This window comes from Schistocerca nitens, chromosome 3, assembly GCF_023898315.1.
Source record: "Schistocerca nitens isolate TAMUIC-IGC-003100 chromosome 3, iqSchNite1.1, whole genome shotgun sequence".
In the NCBI taxonomy this organism is placed as follows: Eukaryota; Metazoa; Arthropoda; class Insecta; order Orthoptera; family Acrididae; genus Schistocerca; species Schistocerca nitens.
In genome coordinates, this window is record NC_064616.1 from 632,353,976 (window position 1) to 632,376,570 (window position 22,595).

The 22,595-nt window shown below is 40.0% G+C and overlaps 1 protein-coding gene across 2 annotated transcripts in view; it reads left to right on the forward strand.

Annotated features, from left to right (window-relative positions):
* The window catches only part of LOC126248575 (cullin-2), a 190,678-nt gene extending 179,152 nt beyond the window's left edge, over positions 1 to 11,526 (forward strand). For both annotated transcript variants that reach the window (XM_049949681.1, XM_049949680.1), the window contains exon 15: positions 10,137 to 11,526. In XM_049949681.1, the coding sequence (XP_049805638.1) occupies positions 10,137 to 10,268 (132 nt within the window). In that variant the 3' untranslated portion in view covers positions 10,269 to 11,526. The remainder of the gene's footprint in view (positions 1 to 10,136) is intronic.
* Positions 11,527 to 22,595: the final 11,069 nt, after the last annotated feature.

Sequence of the window (22,595 nt, forward strand, 5' to 3'; positions counted from 1 at the left end):
CTGAATCAGCCTCATCATCAGTTTCTTCCTTGTCCAGGTTTCGCGAATGCACATTGAACTATCTCAGTGATAGTCATGGGTTCTGTAGTGACGAGGTTTTCATCAACGTTCACGTACTCCTCAAATGATGCCTGCTCTTAAAGTTGATTCCATTCGTCGTCATTAGGTGTAGGATCGTCAGTACGATCATTACCACCATGATTGTGGACTTAATTTCCAAATCCGGCTTTTCGGAAACAGTTCCGAATGGTATCATCTGAAACTCTCTGCCATGAAGCTGCAATGTAATGCATTGCCTATCAGAAGAAACAATTTCATTAATAATTTTTCGAAGTGTTCTTTGGCTCCGGTAGCACAACATGAAATAAATAACAAGGAAAAAATCTTACCCATAAAATGTTCGTTTTCATTTCTTTCATTTTTCAATATTTACACACCTGATGGCATGCTGCACAAGCATTTTGCGATAATGTACAACTTGAAATTATGTATTACACCAAGGTCAAGTGGCTGGAGCTCACTCATGCAATTCGCTAGAAAGAATTCCACGGTCACATTTCTCAAATAGAAAGTAAGGGGAAGATGTGCTGCACACCTGTCTACGAACAATAAAATCTTCCGGCCTGCTGCACCCATTTTCGCATCGACACTTCGAAGCCAGCTTTCGAAAACTTTTGTCCATGATTTCTTGTTACTAGTGTATTTTATGGGAAACGTGACGAGAGAGTTTTCTTCGTGGTAATTAATAATGTTTGAACACGATATATGTTCCAAAATTCTCCTGAATATCGACGTTAACGATATGGTCCTGTAATTTAGTGGATTACTCCTACTACCTTTCTTGAATATTGGTGTGACCTTTGCAACTTTCCAGTCTTTGCGCATGGATCTTTCGTCGAGTGAAGGGTTGTGTATTATTGTTAAGCATGGAGCTAATTCATCAGCATACTCCAAAAGGAACCTAATTGGTATACAGTATGTACTTTAATTAAGTGATTTACGTTGCTTCACTACTTCGAGGATATTTACTTCTATGTTACTCATGTTGGCAGCTGTTCTCGATTCGAATTGTGAAATATTTCCTTCGTCGTCTTTTCTGAAGTCATTTCGGAAGGCTGTGTTTAGTAACTCTGCTTTGGCAGCACTGTCTTTGATAGTATCTCCATTGCTATCGCGCAGAGAAGGCATTGATTGTTTCTTGTCGCTAACATACTTCACATACGACCAGAATCTCTTTGGATTTTCTGCTAGGTTTCGAGACAAAGTTTCGTTGTGGAAACTGTTATGAGCATCTCGCATTGAAGTCAGAGCTAAATTTCGAGCTTCTGTAAAAGATCGCCAATCTTGGAGATTTTGCGTCAGTTTAAATTTGGCATGTATGTTTCGTTGGTTCTGCAACAGTGTTCTAACCTGCTTTGTGTACCAAAGACGATCAGCTCGGCCGGTCGGAATGGACGAGCGGTTCTAGGCACTTCAGCCCGGAACTGCGCGACCGCTACGATCGCAGGTTCGAATCCTGCCTCGGGCATGGATGTGTGTGATGTCCTTAGGTTAGTTAGGATTAAGTAGTTCTAAGTTCTAGGGGACTGATGACCTCAAATGTTAAGTCCCATAGTGCTCAGAGCCATTTGATTTGAGCGATCAGCTCCGTCGTTTGTTAATTTATTTGGTATAAATCTCTCAATTGCTGCCGATGCTGTTTCTTTGAATTCAAGCCACTCTGGTCTACACTTATATTATTTATTTGGAATGAGTGGAGATTGTCTCTCAGGAAGACGTCAAGTGAGTTTTTATCTGCTTTTTTGAACAGGTATATTTTTCGCTTACTTTTGGAGGATTTGCAATCTTGCTACGACAACCCTGTGTTCACTAATCCCTGTATCGGTTCTGATGCTCGTTTTTAACTCAGGATTATTTCTTGCTAAGAGGTCAAGCGTGTTTTCACAACCGTTTACTATTCGCGTGGGCTCATGAACTAACTACTCGAAATAATTTTCAGAGAATGCGTTTAGTACAATTTCTTGGCCTTTGAGTACTACTGTGCGATCAGGCATTGCATTGTAAAACAAGTGCATCTCATCTGCATCGAAAATGTTTTTAGGAACCTATTGGGATGTCAATTCTTTCAAACGGGTTTCCTTCCAATGTTGCACTGTCTCAGGATCAACACTTTCGCTTTCGCCACATACATTCTGACAGCTGATGCCGTGTCTTACCTTAAATTTGTGCAGCCAACCTGATGAAGCACTGAAATTTTACACACCGAGTTGAATTGCAAATTCATTTGCTTTTTCACAAAGCATTGGGTTACTAATAGGAATGCCTTGTGCTCTATGTTGCCTGAATCACTGCAACAAACAATCATCCGCGTTTTCGTATTTCCCGCCCTGAATGCGTGTCCGCTTAGTAGTGGAAATTCCAAACACACATGGGCTATCTTCATTTTCCTTTGCCTTTGCTACTATAGAATTTAAAGTAGATGCAGAAATTCCTAATTCCCTGGCAATTTCCACTCGCTTTCAATTACTATTTTCCTTCACAACTCTCAAAATTCTTAGCTTTTCAGCAATAGTAGTGCTTTTCATTTTTCTTCCACTCATGTCACCAGTTCTCAAAATAATTAGAAATACAGTAATACGGTACTATAGCCTATATAGTATGAGGTGGGGTGTGTTTCGAGATTCCCGAGTGACATGCAACAATTCTTGTCCAGTTGTGGCCTAGTTCAGCAGAAGTCGTGTAAGTTTGGGAAAACAAATGAGTGCTAGCCGGCCGGTGTGGCCGTGTGGTTCTAGGCGCTTCAGTCTGGAACCGCGTGACGCTACGGTCGCGGGTTCGAACCCTGCCTTGGGCATGGATGTGTGTGGTGTCCTTAGGTTAGTTAGGTTTAAGTAGTTCTAAGTTCTAGGGGACTGATGACCACAGATGTTAAGTCCCATAGTGCTCAGAGCCATTTGAACCATTTTTTCAAATGAGTGCTACACCTACTAGCAACCTTCCCTATGGCTATCACCACTGCCGTAAAGTAAGCTTCATACGTTATACTGTAACGTCTGGTTTTTGTGACGACTCTATTATTGCAATTTATACTATTGTTGCGTATCTGTCAATCTATAAAACAGTCTCAAGTCTGTCACATTAAAAATTGTTAGTTGGATTGGGATGCTCGCAACAAAGTGATTTTCTACTTGGCAACCAGAGAGCCATGTAAATAGATGGACTTAGGCCGATATTATACTATCAAATTTTCTTTGACAACGATCGTTGACATGGCGCAAAAGGGGGTATTACATGTCATCAAATATTTCGTCAAAGTTCCTTCATAATGGCCGATGACGACTTAATACTATTCTCTGCAGTTCAGTTTTACTTACAGCATCGGCCGTGTAGTGTGGTGATGTTAGCAACTCCATCTTCATATAATGCATATGTTTTGTTATGAAATGTTCATTTAACGAGCATAACTAATTTACTGACTGGACAAGGGTACATACAAGAATCTGTCAAACTCCCAGCAATGATTGGTTATTGCCAACAACAACACATTACGCCACTGATGCCGTAAGTAAAATTATACCTGGTCTGCATTTGTGTGCACTGCAATCGCATTGTCATTTCATTTGCAAGAGGAGCAGAAGAAAAGAAAACATACTTGGGTGAAGCCATGGACTTCACGGCAAGATGCGAAAGATATACAACAAAATTGGCTACGGGAGCAGCAAGTCGAGGACGTAAAGTCGCATGAAAATCTCTGTGGGAATGGACGTGAGTACATTTCAATATGTGCTCAAGAAAGTGGCTCCTCATATTATGAAGCTGAACACTCTTCAGAAATGCTACATCCACAAAAGACAGACTTACCGTAATACTGCGATTTCTAGCTACTGTAGTTTACAGTACCGGTACAGCACTCTAATACCACAGTCAAACATAACAGTTGCGACACACACTGCTGTAAAAGTTGTTACCGCGTTTGACAGATGGAGCGACACTAGCGCTCCAAGTGGCGAGTAAGGTGAACATCAGACGCGTCTTAAGCATGTTTGTTTTGCATCCATTTCCTATGTAATTTACGAAATATTTGAGTTATTTTCTTGCCTCCAAGGGTTTGTGTAGTATCAGAAGGCATATATGTTTCTAAAAATGATTCTCAAATAAGCACAAGTATGGACAAAAACTACGAATCGAGTGGCAAGCTACAACACATTCGTGAAGAAACACTTGTGACATTGGATAAAATTGCATCTTATATAAACACACAGATTCACACGTTACACGATCATTTAGTAATCGTGAAAGCGTTACGGAGATGATAGATAAACTCCAGCGGAAGACTCTGCAGGAGAGATGCTCAGTAGCTCGGTACGGGCTTTTGTTGAAGTTTCGAGAACGTACCTTCACCGAAGAGTCAAGCAGTATATTGCTCCCTCGTACGTATATCTCGCGAAGAGCCTACACAGAAACATGCTGACAATCCTTCTTTCCACAAACAATACGAGACTGGAATAGAAGGGAGAACCGATAGAGGTACTCAAGGTACCTTCCGCCACACACCGTCAGGTGGCTTGCGGGGTATTGATGTAGATACAGTTTAGTAACATGATGGTATATACCTCTCAGGATCCTTAGGAAACCTAAAAAAAGACAGGTGTGGTGTCTTCCTCCTGTTGTTGCTGCTATTTATTGCGCTACAAACGCTCCCGCTTGTAAAAACCATTGTAGAAATCAAAAGGAACAACCACTATTCGCTTTCACGATCGTGCCGAACTCACAGTTTTAAGTTACTGGGCACTTGGGGCACTGCTGGCGCGGTTTGCAACAAAATCGAGGCGAAGTGTCGAGACTGTTATGTTAGACTGTGGTAATACTGCAGTGCACATTGACGAAAATAATACCAGAAACATTTGAAGCTATTCATAATGCACTGAAGGAGGAATATGTGAAGGCAAATAAATTTAGTACGTACTGCAGTCATGAAAATTTTTTATTTCCACAGAAGTCGTAGATTTTCTCCTTTATATTGTCGGGGGTATATCCTGGCTGTACTTCACGCCTAATAGCATCCGCAATTTTTTTTTATAACTGTCACTTTTTATTCTGTTTTTGTATTCGGGATGTCGTAAGCTACACAGTGCTTCATCTGCCTTGAATATTTCTATCAATTTCGTTATATATATATGACGCACCATGTAAATTTCGGAGTCATATTGATAAACATTGTGTGTGAGACAGCTGCAGCGATGCTAGTGCTCCAAGCAGTTGATTTCTCCATGCAGTAAACGTAAGATGAACACTTCCTTTGATCAAATATAAAGCCTAGCTTACACGACGACATTGGGTTGCGCCACTCGTTGCGTGGAATGAGTTGCACGCTAGTGGTTTCATGTGTGACTGTAGACACGGCGACACCAGTATACACTTCAGTTTTGTCAATCCCTGAGTCGTGTCTGAAATGAAAGTTTTGGCAGCTGCACGTCGCAAGAGTTGTGATGGAGTTAAAGCTTGTTGTGTGGAATCGCTGCTTAAGAAAAAAGAATAAGAAACGTGTTTCGATTCGTGACTGGATGAAGAAAAGACGTCATCTCGGTTGCTCAGCATCACTGCTGAAATAATTTATAATGGAAGATCCAAGAAGTTCTTTTAATTATCTTAGAATGACACCAGAACTGTTCACATTTGTTCTAAATAGAGTTAATTATGCAATAAGGAATAAAGGTACTGTAATCCATGAAGTAATGTCGCCAGAACTGAAATTACATATCACGCGCAGTACAATCGAGAACACTCGGCATGCTATAAGATACGTTTCTAGTTGGTGATGACGCTATTTCATTAACACCAATAATTATTAACATTAACGGTAATAATTATTAACATTAGCAACAATAATTATTCGAAGCAGGCCGCATTAAGAAGATAGATCCGTACAGTGGCAATATTTCAAAATTCTAACATACGTGAATGGAGAGCACTGCAGCGACGTTTTAAATAGAAGAATATTGAATAAAGAATGCAGCTTGTTGAATTTGTATAGCCTTCCCTCCTGTCAACAATATTCCTTAACATAGAGCTGGCCATCTCGAACGATGTGATGTTAGTCTTGTAGACGAGAGCATTGCCACAGCTAGAAGTACACTTGCTTGTATTTTTCTTAATTCAGTTGTATATGTGCTCCTAACTCAATAAATTTTGCACTGCAGCTAAGATATTGTCAAACCATCTATGTTATGATCGCATATGACGGCCTCAGCGGCAGCAATACGTTGCATATTTTGGTACAGCAATATGTTGCATATTTTGGTAATCAGCATCACTGAAATCTCACAGACACCTATCGAAGCATAGATATCCAAAGGGCGAACATTATTCTCAGTTCCCCACTTCATATTTCAATTTGTGTACAGTCTACGAACACACACAACCTAAAAATTCATGCAACTAGTATCGCCATAGTTGGAACACGCCGAAAGTGTTTAGTTTCGCCAACGAGTTGCGCGGCGCGCATGCGCAGTGGCCGGTGGCGCAGTTGCCTGCAACTTAGTGTCGTGTAAACTAGGCTGAAGTCAAGGTGTTATATTTGATGAAAGAAAATTTGACCAATACCTAGCTTTGACAAAGTTCCTTATTACACTATAAAATTTTATTATAGTCTAATATCGGCCTTACCAATCCATTTCCCGGAAACCCACTCTGAAACACTGCATCATAACTTGTGAACACTTTGGATATTTCGCCAGGACACAAAAAAAAGTCTAAGTGCAACAAACGTATAAGAGAAAGACGTATAAATGAAGTTTTACTGTATTGTTTCACATTTACATATTTGTGTGTATTCCATCTGTGATGAAGATTGCATGGAATTGTGGTACTTCAGCACAATTAATGACAAAAATGATGATACAAATGTAGAAGTGTAATGACACCTTTACTGCTTGCTTGTAATCAGGAACTCAGTGAAGCATGCAAGTATGGTTACTTTCAGTTTAGTATTAGATAATTACAGTTGTATCCTTGCCAGTAGAAGAGGTGGAGATAAGATATGAAGTGTAGGAAATACCAAATGTTTGGCTTTTGTGTGGAATATCAGCATTTCGCATGCACTTTGGCACTGCTGTTGTAAAAACAACTTGTTAATATCAGTATTCTTGTGTGACCAATTAAAAAATCATATTATGAAATTGAGAAAGATACAGTTGGTGACATTTCACAAGGTTTCTATAGGGCACCTCACTGAGCTCCATATTCTGGATAGGCATTGTAGGTGTAATAGCACCTCTCTATTCATAATATTTGTCATACACAAAGAGGTAAAAGTGGAATAGCAGCACAAATTTAGCAATGTTTTTGCATTAAATATGCTATAACTGAAAATAAACTACAGAGATCAAAGCGGTTTTTGTGCTATTAGCCCTCAAAATAAATCGCAAGCACTCATTAGTTATATACTTTGTTCATCATAAGAATAAAAAGCACAAACATGGTGATTTGTCAGTAGCCATAGCACTCATACACTGGTGGTGTTACTCACTTGGAAGTAGGCTCCACTTATGTATTAGATATCTTATTACTATGTTACTGTAAACAAAAATTTAAGATATTCTAATGCATTAACAGCCATCAATGTTTTTCTTAATCATACCGTAGCTACATAGTTTTTATTTCAAAAATTGTGTACATTCACAGTCTCTGTAATGTTGGGCTTCGATTGCCTCGCTGTTAGTATGTAGTGCGAAAATGGCTGATGATGCTTCCTGCTCCATAGTGAAATGCATGTGTTGAATGTCACAAAAAAGTAGCAAGAAACAGATTGTTCTCAGTGTCTTTCACAAGTATACAGAAAAAATCGGCTTTGAAGTATTCTGAAGACTTTATTTATTGAAATTAAGGCTTCTTCATCAAAGGCATGCATAGCTGGGTCAGTAATGTTATAGAATCGTAATCTGGTAATTCAGTGGATCATTGGTTCAAATCTGTTAATGGGTCATTAGTTCAAATCTCACTTTGGTGTTTTTTTAAATACCTTCATCTTTTAAATATAAAATTCATCAAATGTGCTAATTAACACAGGTCTGATCATAATTTTTTATGAAAAGTGCCTGTCTCCTTGTTTATAGTTACATACTGCATGCAAAATTCCAGTTTTCATTCCAAATACGAATTCCTAATTATGGATTTTTATAAAAGATTTGTAATAAAGGTTGTTTACATTAAGAAAATATAACAAATTAAATTTTTTGGACGAAAATGAAAAATTGGATATTCTTTATTTTGGCTGTGTCCAGTGGTTTATACCACATATGTGGCCTCACACGAGTCAAAGTGATAAACTTCATAGAAACACGGAAAACAATTTTCACAGTATTGAGCACATTATAGACAAATGCTACATTTTTACAGTTGCCACTGTACCACTGCAGTATGAACCCAACAGAACTGACGTGTAGACAAGTTAAGGGATATGTCACAAGAAATAACAAGACATTTAAGCTGCCAGTCATACTGGAATTAAAGCACGGTGTCATAAAAGTGGAGGAGAAAATGTGGCATGTGGATGGCTTCGTGGATTCTGTTGTTGATGGACTCATTATCAACATTGCAGATGACTGTTCCAGTACTAAAATGTATTTCTTGGATTCGGATATGGAAGGAGTTCAGCAGCAAATCTGAAGAAATTATCAGTACTTATCATGCCAAGGAAGCCAACAAAGCTCAATACTTTTAGTGGCTTCAATATTTAACTATATGATGAAATCCCTGCATGAGTCAGACATAGCTCACACAAAAAAATGACTCTTGGGTTTAAGTTGGGAATTTTCATCACTCTTATGTTTAATTACAATACTATGTTGGCTAAGAACAAGAGCACATTATGTTTTACGTGTGGTTACCTAAGAAGTGTGTTGTATTGCTGGAGTTTTGCCAAATATGATTTCATTCTTTTTTAAGAATTAAATGATAGTCAAAACTATATTGTCTCTCTGCTCATCTCACTTTATGCATTAACTGCAACTGCTCACATCAGTGCAGGTTACTTGGACCAGCAGGCTGGCCTGTGCTGTTGAAATTAAATGCCCTGGTAAAGCAGTTGTCCCATATTATTGCTCAGTCAGTGTGTGCATAATACACAGCATAAAATTTATACCTATTATTCTACTTGACTGTACATGAGGCAGCTTGGCTTCCACCCCATGTGTAATGAAATCCAATGAGATTTCAGTAAACATGGAAGAATTCATGATGTAATGTTTACATTAGATTTATTCTTATGATGAATACAGTATAGTTTATTTTATTTGTTTCAATTCTGTGGTCATGGTTTTTCACAAGTACACTATGGATAAGGTATTAATGTGATGTTTGCATGCATTCTGCAGAGGACATTTCTGCCACAGTTCACATGTTACAATGTTTGACATCGGTCATAAGCTTTCAAATAACTAATTTTCAATGATTTTTAATGCTGTGGTAAAACCATTACCAGCTAAATATGCCCTGATTTTCTGCCTCCCCCTCCCCAAGGTGATTTTGAACTATAAAGTGAACACATTGTACTTTCAGTGTCAGTTAAAAATTGCAGCTCAGGCTCACTTGAAAGAATATTGTCCATAAAGGGAGACACCTGTGTTTGAGCCCTGCCTTGGCCCACAGCCTTAACTGTCACGTGTGTATTCCACCAAGATTTAAAAAATCTCATCTCCATTACAACCAAATTAGACTTCCACTCCATCAGTTCTGTGTTCAGTGCTAGTCTTGTAGCATTGCAGGATGACCTCTGTGGAATTTTGAAGCTGTGTAGATGAGCCATTAGTAGTTTAAAGCATTTATGGGAGGAAGAGCACCACCATTAAAAGGCAAATGCCTGGTCCAAAAATCAGTTTTAATCTTTAGCAAAGGAATAACATGACGGGTATTCTGTCTTGGGTAAAAGAATTTTCATTCTCATAACAGTGTCTGGTTGTGCTCTCTCTCTCTCTCTCTCTCTCTCTCTCTCTCTCTCTCTCTGTGTGTGTGTGTGTGTGTGTGTGTGTGTGTGTGTGTGTCCGTACACACACACACACACACACACACACACAATCTATCTAGCTGTTAGAGCAATGTTTACTCCTAATTGTAATTTGTTTTCCTTATTTCTCTAGGTATTGAGGCAGTCAAAAGCTTCGTTTGCACCATCAATAAATCTTATCAAAAAATGTATAGAAGCTTTAATTGACAAGCAGTATATTGAACGTACTCCACATTCACCAGATGAGTACAGCTATGTGGCGTAAAAATGTGACTCTCAAGATGACTCTTAAGGATGCAAAAGCATTTTCCTTGATTTTGAATATACGAATGATTACTACCACTACAGTTATTTACTAAACATGAGAGAGTGATTGAAAGTGTAAACATAATTTTCATTGTAATCGTGTTTCTTTTGCAATTCTGATTGTGTTTGCAATGAACTTGTTGAGTCACTTGTGTATTCCAGCAGTGTTTTGATGTTGCTTACAGTGTGGATGCAATCATGCTTTGTGGCTTTTGATAACTGTTGTGAAGTACGTAGTTGCTGTACAGGATTTAATTAAGACTGTTGTTTGGGAGGGATCTCCCCCCCCCCCCCCTCTCTCTCTCTCTCCTCGTGTGTGTGTGTGTGTGTGTGTGTGTGTGTGAGAGAGAGAGAGAGAGAGAGAGAGAGAGAGAGAGAGAGACTGGGGTTCACACATATTTGTGTTGGTTGAGAGAAACCTGGAAGGGAAGGTGATGGTGTGTTGTCTGGATGTGAGTGAGGAGGGGAAATGGGTGTATATGTAAGGTCATTTCTCTGAATAAGTTTTTCTAGGAGGAGAGTGATGTAGTTGTTATTGTTACTGCCATTGCTGATGAAAGTTCTGAAATCTCTGGTGTAATAAGAGATATCATCATCTAATGAGAGATATCTTCTTAGAGACTGACCTCTGCAGCTATTTCAAATTGTGTCTAGAGAATTGAAAGAAATTACTATGTATGAAAAAGAAGCAATGTTCTGCTTAAAGATGTTCTTTGCAACCTTGGCCAAAGGAATTTAAGAGCAAAATAAATCGAAAGAACGGGCAGATCAGAAACTTTTCTGTCTGTTTTGTTAACATCATAGTATTAGGTGATCTGTTCTGCGTGCAGAGACTGCTAGTGCTACACATTCTGTCTTGCACTTCTACCAATATATTTTCAGAATACATGTCTATCATTAGACTTTAAACTTCATTTTGGTGCTTTTAATCAGCATGTATTTACCATTTTCCTAGTTTGTAACTATGCTGGTACTGTGCAAAATGTATGATGTCAAAAATATTTTACCTGCTTTTGTAGAGTGAATGGGAAATGCAAGTTGCAGTTGTTCACCCCATTTTCCCTCCAGGAATTCTGTAACTGTATTGTGGGATGTTGTTGGTCTAGCAGAAGAAAATATTTAAAATATTTCGTACAGTGTTGATATGTTGTGTTGATGTGTACTAAAGAATGTATGTCTTAATGTAAAATATAATAAATATTCTTCATAGTTCTAAATTTTTATATTAAAAATTTCCTGACTTTATGATTTGAAACACACTTCCTCTATGGCTATGTTGCTACGACAAAGTAAACACACTAGATCTCCACCACTACAGCTTCTGAAGACCATAAGTTTAGTAGCCGATGAATACCTCATTTACGGTTAATGTTGCTACATTACTTCCAGTCTTTGTTTTTCATTTATTCAAAGACTTCAAGATTAGCATTTCTACCTTTTGTACTTCATTTTGTGCACAGATTACTGTTATCTTCCAACTACCCTCCTTTATAGATTTTTGTTTGCCCCTCACATTTATACCATTCCTCTTCTCGTACAACTCTGATGTTCCCAGTGTGGTTGTACGGTGTCTGAACACCACTCAACCTGTTCCACCATTCCATAACTGCATTGCTAAGCATCTGTCTCTCTAACCAGCCACTAAGTGAGGTAGTATAGAGATTAAAACTCTGGACTCTTGAATGAAAAGATCAGGATGCAAATCTCCACAAGCCATCTGGACTGATATTTGCTGTGGTTTCCCTAAACCAATTAAGGCAAATATTGGGATTGTTCTGTTGAAAAGGACAGGGCTGATTTTGTTCCTCACTCTTGTCCTGTTTGACTTAGTGTTCCTTCCCTGAAACACCCCCCCCCCCCCCAAATCTCTCCCAAAGGGGGCTTACAACTCTTTCATGTGTACATGCATGGTGATCACAGGGCACCGAACCATGCAATACTTTTCGTTGACTTTCTTTCCCTCGTTTTTAACCCCTGAGTGCACTACTTGATGTCGACATGGCCATACCTCCAGTTTTTCCTTTTGGTTACTGTACTTTGTCTCTTAGTTATGTCCTAGATTCCATTCTGTTCAATAACAAATGCCCCCCTTACTTGATTTGATCTCCACACTATTTTCAGAATTTTTCAGTAGTGGGAGTCATTCGAGGAAGTTGCCCAATAACCAGCATGGTAGCCAGTCCATATGGAAGATGGGGGGGGGGGGGGGGGGGTAGGTACCCATATGTTGGAAGCCTTCCGACTATTTAGGGAAGCAAAATGCACTGTTGGTGCTTGAGCTTGATCCCTACCTATGAGTATGTAGGGGTCGGTGACTATTCTATTTGGGACACTTGACAGCGGAGATTGCTTTGAAAGGATAGTGTCCATAGGGAGAGCCACTGATCATAGTGAGTGGCACTATGGCAGACTAGTAGAAATAACCTCTGTAGGTTTCCCTCATAAGCTATGGACTGAAATGAAAACTAACCTGTCAGACAAAGAGATATATATGTACATAAGTCACTTCAATAAAAAAAGTGCAGAACATATCCATACTGATTGAAACTGCATCCCTCACTCCATCATGAGCATTACAACCCCCACCCCCAAATTATAGTTTATTGGTGTCACGTGTAACCAAACCCTATGTAAGCTCTGCCCCCAGCCCTCCCTCCATATGAGATGCTTCAGCTGTATGAAATTTGGCTATATGTCATCTAATTGTACAAATGAACCTATCTTTAAAGATTGTGGACAACTGCTGCACGAGGATGCCTCGTGTACAGCAGCTTCATTGCATCAATTGTGGGGAAGATCACTCCTCCCTCCATTGCCAACCTGCCACATCACAAGAAGGGAACGTAAAATCCAAGCATTCCAGATCTTTGATCAGTCAACATGTCAGAAAACAAGGAATAAGTATGATCATCTTTATCCCATCTACATGAGGATAAGCTACTCCCAAAAAGTAACCCTTCCAACACCTACAAGTATTGACATTCCTTCTCTCTCCTCATTACTGGACCATAGCAACCACCTTAGTTCATCTGTTCATGTAAGGAAGGGGAGGACTGCTCCTACTATTCCCCTTACCTTTATATCTGAACTTGTAACCTCGGCCCCTGCATCTGTATACTAAAGACCTCTACCGGACTGACACCTGATCCTACCACCCTAACCACCACAGTCCCACACTCTGAAAACAGTCAGCAGCTTCAAGAGGAAATGATATCAGACCACAGAACAGCCCTCATTTGAACCAGTGTTGTGTTTTGGTATTACTATTATGAAATCCAAATTCCTGAAGGATGAGAAGAGAAAGGAAAAGAAGAAACCAAAGGTGAAGCTGGATCCATCAGGCCTAATTACTGTGCCCCTGCCCCATTTCCCTTCTATAGATATCATCCAATGAGGGGGCAACCAACAGGTGATCCTAACCCGAACCAAATCAGGGTTAGCAATTCCATCCCTTTCACAGTGTGTTGTAAGTACCAAATTGATCCTGAAAGGACCTCTTGGCAGTTTGTTTATGTTGGTCATTAAGACCACCTCTGGTTACTAAACACCACTTTAATATCATGATGTAAGGAGTGGTGGTATGCGTACAGACAGACATAAAATTCAGCCCGTGAGACCGCTGATTTGATCTCCTAGCTACCTCAACCCCTTCTTTCACTGAGCAACTGCAATGCCCACTTTTATTAGTCAGTTCCAAGATGTCTAATATATTGGAGCAGGTATTTTTTATATATTGACCTTTGTATGCTGAATAATGGCTCCCTCATGCATTTTAGTACAGCACATGGATCCTTTTGAGCCATCAATCTGAGGTTTGTAGCCCCAGTTTTTACCCTTTTATTCAGTGGCAGGTACATGATAATCTCTGCAATAGTGATCCCTACTTGCTCCTTTTATCCCTTCCAGACCAAATCCCCTACAATGGAATGCTGGCTGGCACACTTAGCATTTCCCTAATGCTTGCCATGCCTTCCCAAGGGAAGAGACTGTCAGGTGCACAACCACCATACATATTACACTCATCAGAACTAGCAATGCCACTTTCCTCTAGCCCCCACCCAAAAAAAAAAAAAAAAACAGAGACCAGTCCCATTGTATATTCACAAATCCATAAATCACCACGGAAGGGCACTTCATCTACATCTATACTCTGTAAACCTCTTTGTGCAGGGTTCCAGTCCTGAATGGTGTGCAGGCGGAGCAATTATTGGTATGTCTGCGTGAGTTCAAATATATTTTATTTTACCTTCAGGATCTTTTCACGCAATATACATGGAAATAAGCAATATATTGGTAGACATCTTCTAGGAAGGAACACTAGCAATTTTAACAGTAAATTGCACCATGATGCAAAAATGCCTCTCTTGTAATATCTGTCACTGGAATTGGATGAGCATCTCCATAGTGGTTTTACATTTAATAAATGAACCTGTGATGAAATGCGCTGCTCTCCTTTGGATCATCTGTCTTTGCTGTATCAACCTTGTTGGTACATGTATAATACTGATAAACAATATTAAAGTATCAGTCAAACAAGGATCTTTTAAGCTACTTCCTGAGGATTGTTACAGTGACACTTACTTTGATGCGTGTCTTACCTGTGATAATATTTATGAGGTCGCTCCACTTTAAATCACTCGGCATGCATATTCCCATATATTTAATGTGTGCGACTGCTTCCAGTGATTGTTCTGCAATCATGTAATCATGCAGTAATGGGTCTTTCTGTCTATTTATGCACAATATGATACAGTTGTTTATGTTGAAGGTCAACAGCCAGTTTCTTGGCCTAGTGTCAGTCTTCTGTACATATAATAGCTTCATCCACTGACAGCCTCATGGAATGTCTGACATTACCCACTAGGTCATTCAATGTATTGTGAAAAGTAATGATTCTATTACACTCGTTTGTGGTACATGCAATATCACTTTTCCATCAGAAGATTTCTCTCCATTAATAATAACATGCTAAATTCTGTTGCTTGGAAGTCTTCAACAACATAATTGCCATCCATTTAAAGATGCTCAGGTCGTCATTAAATGTCTCTGAGGCAGAACCCACTACTTTACAAAAAGTAGGAATGCTGAGAAAGACTGGTATCCACCAAATTATGTTGTATTTGTGGTCAGCAAAAACTGAGTGATACCACAGACATATGTTAGGATAGTGTGAAATCCCACCCTATTGTCATCTCACCAGCATAGGCAGGTAGCATTTAACCTCCCACTTTACATCTCCTCAAAAGGCAAGTGGAAACGTGTCACCTTTCCTTTCCTCACACACGATTTGGAACCCTATAACACCCATTTTCCTGAATTGGAACTCCTCAGTGCACAGACATTGTGTCTAAATGCAGCTCCAGGTTCCATCAAATGCTTAATCATATGTTAAACTATCTATGTGTAAAATATAAGCATCACATCATTGCTACTTTTAACTGAATCTGGCTTGAGGGAGAGCCCTTCCCCCCCCCTCTCTCTCTCCCCTCCCCCTCTTCTCTCTCTCTCTCCCTCCCCCTCCCCCCCTTCTCTCTCTCCCCCTCCCCCCTCTTCTCTCTCTCTCCCTCCCCCTCCCCCCCTTCTCTCTCTCCCCCTCCCCCTCCCCCCTTCTCTCTCTCCCCCTCCCCCCCCTTCTCTCTCTCCCCCTCCCCCTCTTCTCTCTCTCCCCCTCCCCCTCCCCCCTTCTCTCTCTCCCCCTCCCCCTCTTCTCTCTCTCCCCCTCCCCCTCTTCTCTCTCTCTCCCCCTCCCCCTTTCTCTCTCTCCCCCTCCCCCCTCTCCCCCTCCCCCCTCTCCCCCTCTCCTCCCCCCTCTCTCTCTCCCCCCTCCCCCTCCCCCCCTTCTCTCTCTCTCTCTCTCTCTCTCTCTCTCTCTCTCTCTCTCTCTCTCTCTCTCTCTAACAGTGGGAGCAAAGTATGATTATCCCAGGTTTAAAGCTAGGGTTACAGCTGTTCATTATCCCTGTGTAGCTCTTCTTTTCCTGAAAGTCTATACTCTCTGTCTATTATCCTAGGACCCATTATTTTCCGAAGGACCTGGTATTCATCTTCTCTCTGTCCCATCTTTCCTGTCTTTCGGAGCCTTTTACATACAAAAATTTGGTTTTGAACTCTGTGTTATAGGGCTTGGGTTTAGCTTTTCTTGAAATTGCTTTTTTCGTGTATACGCATGTCTCCTACGATAAGCAGCAACCATGTTCTCTCACCTGCTGTCTGCTTCTTTTTCACTAGTTTTCTTGTGCACTATATCACCAAGGTATCTGAAACTGTTCACTGGGTATGTCCTTTGTTTCCTTGAAAGAAATTTGGAGGCCAGCATTTTCTGCTTGTTCCTTCACCAAATTTATCAGTTCCGCAGCTGTCTCCATGTTTCTTTACAGGATCGCCAGGTCATTGACGGAGGCAAGAAATTGATTCTAACATCATTCTTTGATCCTGTTATGTAAACTTTCTTTAGTAGCACTTTCCTGGCTTCTTCCTTTTCCCATTAGATGACCAGCCCTGACATGCAGTTGAAGAGAATGGGGGAACAGTCCATCATCCTGTCAGACTCCAGTTTTAATTAAAAACTCTTTTAAGTTCCAGATATCGAGAGGGCTGGCCGACCATCTACTCTGCCTGGTATCTGCTATCAGAATGTCTTTTACCCATCACCAGCATCTCGTCACAGTCTTCTTTGACCTGTGTAAAGCTTATAACACCACATGGTGCCATCACACGAGAGGGGTTTTTGAGATTCCCTCCCTATCTTCACAAAAAAACTTGCTCTCAACCACCCTCAGGGTTGAAGTCAGTATTTCACACGTTGCTTCCTACATGCAGGAAAACAAAGTCCCACAAGGCTGTGTCCTAATTGGGACCTCCTCCTTAATAGGTGTCAGTGGACTCACCATATTTATATGTTGATAATTTCTCCACCAACTGTAGTTCTTCCAAGCTGAGTGTTGCTGAGTACCAACTTCAAGGTGCTATAAGGGAAGCACAATATTGGGCACATACACATAGCTTCCAATCTACCACTACCAAAATGCACATAATGCATTTTTGTGATGTATAACCATTCATCCACTCCCAGAACTCTTAACTACATAATCAGCTGCTTTATGTGCTCAATACATATCACGTCTTGGGACTTGTATCTGACAACAAGCTAACTTCGTTACTCCTTATACAGAAGATTAAGTGAATCTGCCAGTTTAAATGTAATGTAGTATGCTGTTCAGGAATACCATCGGGGTGCAGACAGTTCCACCATTTTACAACCCTGCAAAACTCTCATTTTATCATGTTTATATTACGAGAGCCTGGCCTATGAATTGGGGGCACCCTTGTAATTGTGACTCCTAGACCTGATCCACCATTTTTGGATGAGGATTCTGACTGGTGCCTTCTGGATAAACGCTGTAGAGTGCCTCCTGGTAGAGACAGGGATTTCCTAATTGTAGATCAGCTGCCACCAATTAGTCCTCAGCTACACCCCACACTTTTGTAGCCATCAAGAACAATGGATTCAACATATTTTATATCCTGATATGGAGGTACAACTACCAGAAAAGCAGCCTCAGTATGGAATTCTGGTATCAATCCAGTTACAGTTTATCCATTCCAACTTGTGCTTACATCCTCTAAATCCCCTTACTATGTTACAGTTGTGAGCAACAAAGGTGCATGCCTTACCCACAAATTCACCTTACTCTTTCTTTTGTCCCAGAGGATGTGAATAGACTCCTCAGATATCTGCCCGTTGTTTCTTTTGGTATTCAATGAGTACCCCAATTCACTTATACAGATGCCTCAAGAGTTGAAGATTAGACATGCTGCACCTTCATTTGTATCGGGAGCAGCAAATAACATTCCTGCCTAGTGGATGCAGCGTCTTTGCAATGGGATTGATGGCCATCATGTCTGCTTTACAGTACATCTGTACTCAATCGCATGACTCTATCTTAATCTGCATTGACTCCACAAGCACCCTAGAACCAACGACCCATTGTTATTCGTGGCATGTATTGGTAATGCACATTTAAGGTCTCCTCTTAGATCTCTATGGCATTGGGGAGAGTGCAGTACTACTACTCTGGTTCCATAGTCATGTTGGGATCCCAGGACATGAACTTGCAGATGAGCCTGCCAAGGAGGCCACCAGGAAGGAACCTCTAGAAATAGATTTAAGGATCTGATATGCAGACAGCATTTTACAATTGACTCTTAGAAACGTGAAACAGAGAATGAAGTGTCACGGCCACAACCAGTAGGTTACAGACCATTAAAGGGTCTATGGTTGTGTGGAGGCCTTCGCTTCAGTTTTCTTGCTGTTAATCACCAGTCTGCTGCCATCTATATGTTGCTCATACCAATCTGACCGATGAATTCATTCTGAAACAGTCTGTCCTAGCCCGGAGTAGTTATGACACCCACCTAACAATCATCCATATGCTGCTGGAATTCTCCATCAGTGAGTGAATCAGGTTTCATATTTTATCTGTCAGAGTAGATGGCATTCTTTTATCTTATGCCTTTGTTGTTATTGTCCTGTTGGGTGCCGCATGGGTGTGGAGGTTCACCTCGCACTGCATTTTTACCTTAGAGGTGCCTCCAGCTGCTGCCACCCTCCTGCTCCAGACTGACCGAACCCCTGACACCCTTAATCAGTTTTAATACTACACTGAGTCTTAACTTCCTTATAAAAATGTTTTAGTCTTCATCCTATTACATAGCTGACTTGTTACCTGTTGACATTGTACAGTGGGTGGGGTTCATGGTTGGTCGTAGGTGGTGCCTTCCACAGCTGACAGGTTCCCTGGTGAGCCTGCAATCATTCTTGGCTGACGTCTATCTCGCCTTATTATCTTTTATCCACTGATTTTTAAGAATCTATTTTTAACACCTCTTATGGCATCCTATACAATTTTTCTTATTTTTTTGTTTTAATTCTTTTTTTTTACTCCCTTTGTTTGTGGTTTACAATTGAATGGTTTTTCCCCATGTTTCTGACATATCCATTGTGGAGGAACTGATGACTAGGGCCCGGATTTTAATGACATGTCTTTTTTTTTTTTTTTTTCCCTGAAGTATAGGGTGAATTTTAGAACAATTTATACGCAAATCTAGGCATTTTAGTGTCGAAAAATGTATTTTGATTGTGCATATAAAGTCATATTTCAACAAATTTTAGTAATAGGTCATATTGCGGCTAACCTTTAATATAATAGGTCATATTTCCGTCAACTTTCGCCAGAAATGCATATACCGTTTTTCTCATATCTTACAGGACACACGAATAAGAAAATGAATATGTTGCTCACGAGGCAATATTTAACATGCTATTATGAAAGATAAACAGATAAATTAGTACACAGCTTTATTTCTCAGGACTGCAGCAGAAAATCGGTGTACCACAACTGTCGTTTGGTGAACATAAAACATTGTTGCACAGAGTCGACAATACACTCTCAGAGCCAACAAAGGCGGCTTCTGCCGTAATAATCATCGCAGTCGCACAGGTGTTCCCAGTAACCAGTTTGAATACAGCCTTTGCCTTGTTCAACATGTCTAAAGCAAAGTGCTCTGACAGCGTGAAATTGCGAGGATATGTTCGAGAATTTGGAGAGAAGTTCTTTAGTACTGATGGGAAAATATTATTTAGTAAACTGTGTGAAGTTAAAGTTAGTGCAGAAAAGTGCTTTATTGTGCAACAACTCTGTAATACTGCTAAACACAGCAGCTGTGTGAAACAACGTGCTGAAAATAACAGCAGGCAAATGCTGTTATTTGAACAGACAGGTCAATCATCAACTGTGCAATCATTCTGCAAGGATTTGTGTGAGATGATGGTGTCCTACAACATCCCATTGGTAAAGCTGATCCACGCTTCAGACGGCTCTTGGAGAAGTACACAACACATCCAGTTCCAGATGAATCTGCACTGAGAAATAACTATTTATCCGTATGCTACAATGATGTGCTCAACAAAATATGAATTACTATTGCTGAGCAAAAGATCTGGCTGTCGATAGATGAAACTACGGATATTAGTGGGCGATATATTGCAAATGTTGTTGTTGGTGTTCTAAAAGTTGATGGCCCTGGAGATATGTTCCTACTAACGTTTGAAGCTCTCGATAGAGTAAACAATTCAATGATTGCTCTTTTGTTTGACAACTCTCTGAAACTACTATGGCCGGATGGTGTGAAAACAGACAACATTTTGCTGCTTGTAAAAGATGGTGCTTCATATATGGCTAAAGTAGCCAAAGGGCTTCAGATTCTCTACCCCAGTATGGTGTATGCCACTTGCCTTGCACATGTGTTGCACAAAGTTGCCGGAGAGGTGCGATCAAATTATCCTGATGTGGACAAATTAATTTCCTGTGGCAAGAAAATCTATGTGAAGGCTCCGCTACAGGTGCAGAAATTTAAGGAACAAGCACCTTCAACACCCCTCCCATCTAACCCTGTTCTTACACGATTGGGTTCTTGGCTTAATGCTGCTGAGTATTACTGCACCAACTACACCCAAATAAAGACAATCTTCTGTGAGCCTGATAGTGATGAATCAAGTACTATCAAAATTGTGAAAGAAGTTTTTACAGATACATTGTCTCGAAACTTGGCATACATCAATGCCAATTTTTCAGTGATATCAAAAGCCATCACATGACTGGAAGCTGCTGGCACTCAGCTATGTGAGGCCCTGAGTATTGTGCAGCATGTGCAGAGTGAGTTGGGTCGAGCTCGTGGTCATGTGGCTGACAAAGTGAAAACCAAATTGCAAAGTGTTCTCCAATGGAATCCTGTGCAAAATTAGTGACAGTCTTTCAGGGAATGCCGCAACATTTGAAGATACTGAAACAAAGCTGAACTCCAGTGACCTGGCTGCCTTCAAATACGCTCTAGTGACGTCTTGTGAAGTGAAGAGGAGCTTTTCCAGGTACAAAACTATCCTCAGTGACCACCGTAGATCTTTGATAATGGAAAACCTGAAAATGCACCTAGTGATCCAGTGCAACTTTGCAGATACTGAAGATTGACATACAGTATTAAATAATGTGAAATGCTTTAAATACTAATTAGAAATAAAAACATTGTTTTACTGTTTCGATAGATGGTCTTTTCACTGTACTTTGTGTTTAGAAAATAAAACATTCAGACATTCAAAAAATTGGTGCAAATTAGCCACAAACCCTACAGAAAGAAAGAACTATACTTACAATATTTTGAGAAGTGAATTTTGTATTACTTTATGGTGAATAAAAAATTAAATGAACAAACAAGAATGCTTTAAATAAACTTCTATTAAGTCATGTTTTAGTTTTTAAGATCATATTTATGTAAGTTTTAGGTCATAAATGCTTGCATATTTCACTGTTTTTTAGGTAATTAAAATCCGGGCCCTATTGATGACTGTAGTAGTCTAGTACCGTAAAACCTCATAATCCATCCATCCTTCTTGATGACCTCATTGCTGATGAGACAGTAAACTCTTTAATCTTGTGTGTTCCCAACCAAGTAAGAAAAACAGCAAACACAACAACAGACTCTATTGCTTTGGTGTTTTACCAGTGTGTGTGTGTGTGTGTGTGTGTGTGTGTGTGTGTGTGTCGCACGTGCTTTTTGCCAGGTGATGGAAGGAAAAAAGCTTAAACTGTTCTGTGTCGTGTTAACAGTAAATGCTCATGAAAAAAAAGTGAAAGCAATGTGCTAAGTGCTGTAAAAAGTATGCATATTTTCATATAATCCCTATCATTTGTGTGAAAGTAAGAAAATGAATGATGCAGAAATTATTGTTCATAGTGCTAAATGGCAATAAAAAACCTCTCAATGAAGGCCATACCATAACAGTCTGATTAAAGTTACTGAATAGTTGACACTTCACGTATTGCAGCTGGTTTCCTCCAGCTAGAGCACTCAGCGTCATGCCTGAAGTATTCACCGTTGCCAAAACATGCACATGCACATGCGCGCGTTATTATAAACATCATAAACATCAAACACAAAAACAGACTCTATTGCTTTGGTGTTTCACCGGCGTGTGTGTGTAGGGGGGACGTGGCGTGGCCAAATGATGGTAGCTTACATAGGAAAGTTAAGCCAAATTTTGAAACGACCTTGTACAGTGCAGCAACGGTAGCACATTGGGTAGTGTGTGAACCTGATATATAGAAGGTTGTAGGTTCAAGTCTCATTAGATGGAATTAATTTTTTTTATTTTTAAATCCAATCAAATTACTTTGAGTATTATTTTTGTTCCATTACTTGGTTTAAATGTAATTTTTTTTATTTTTAATAC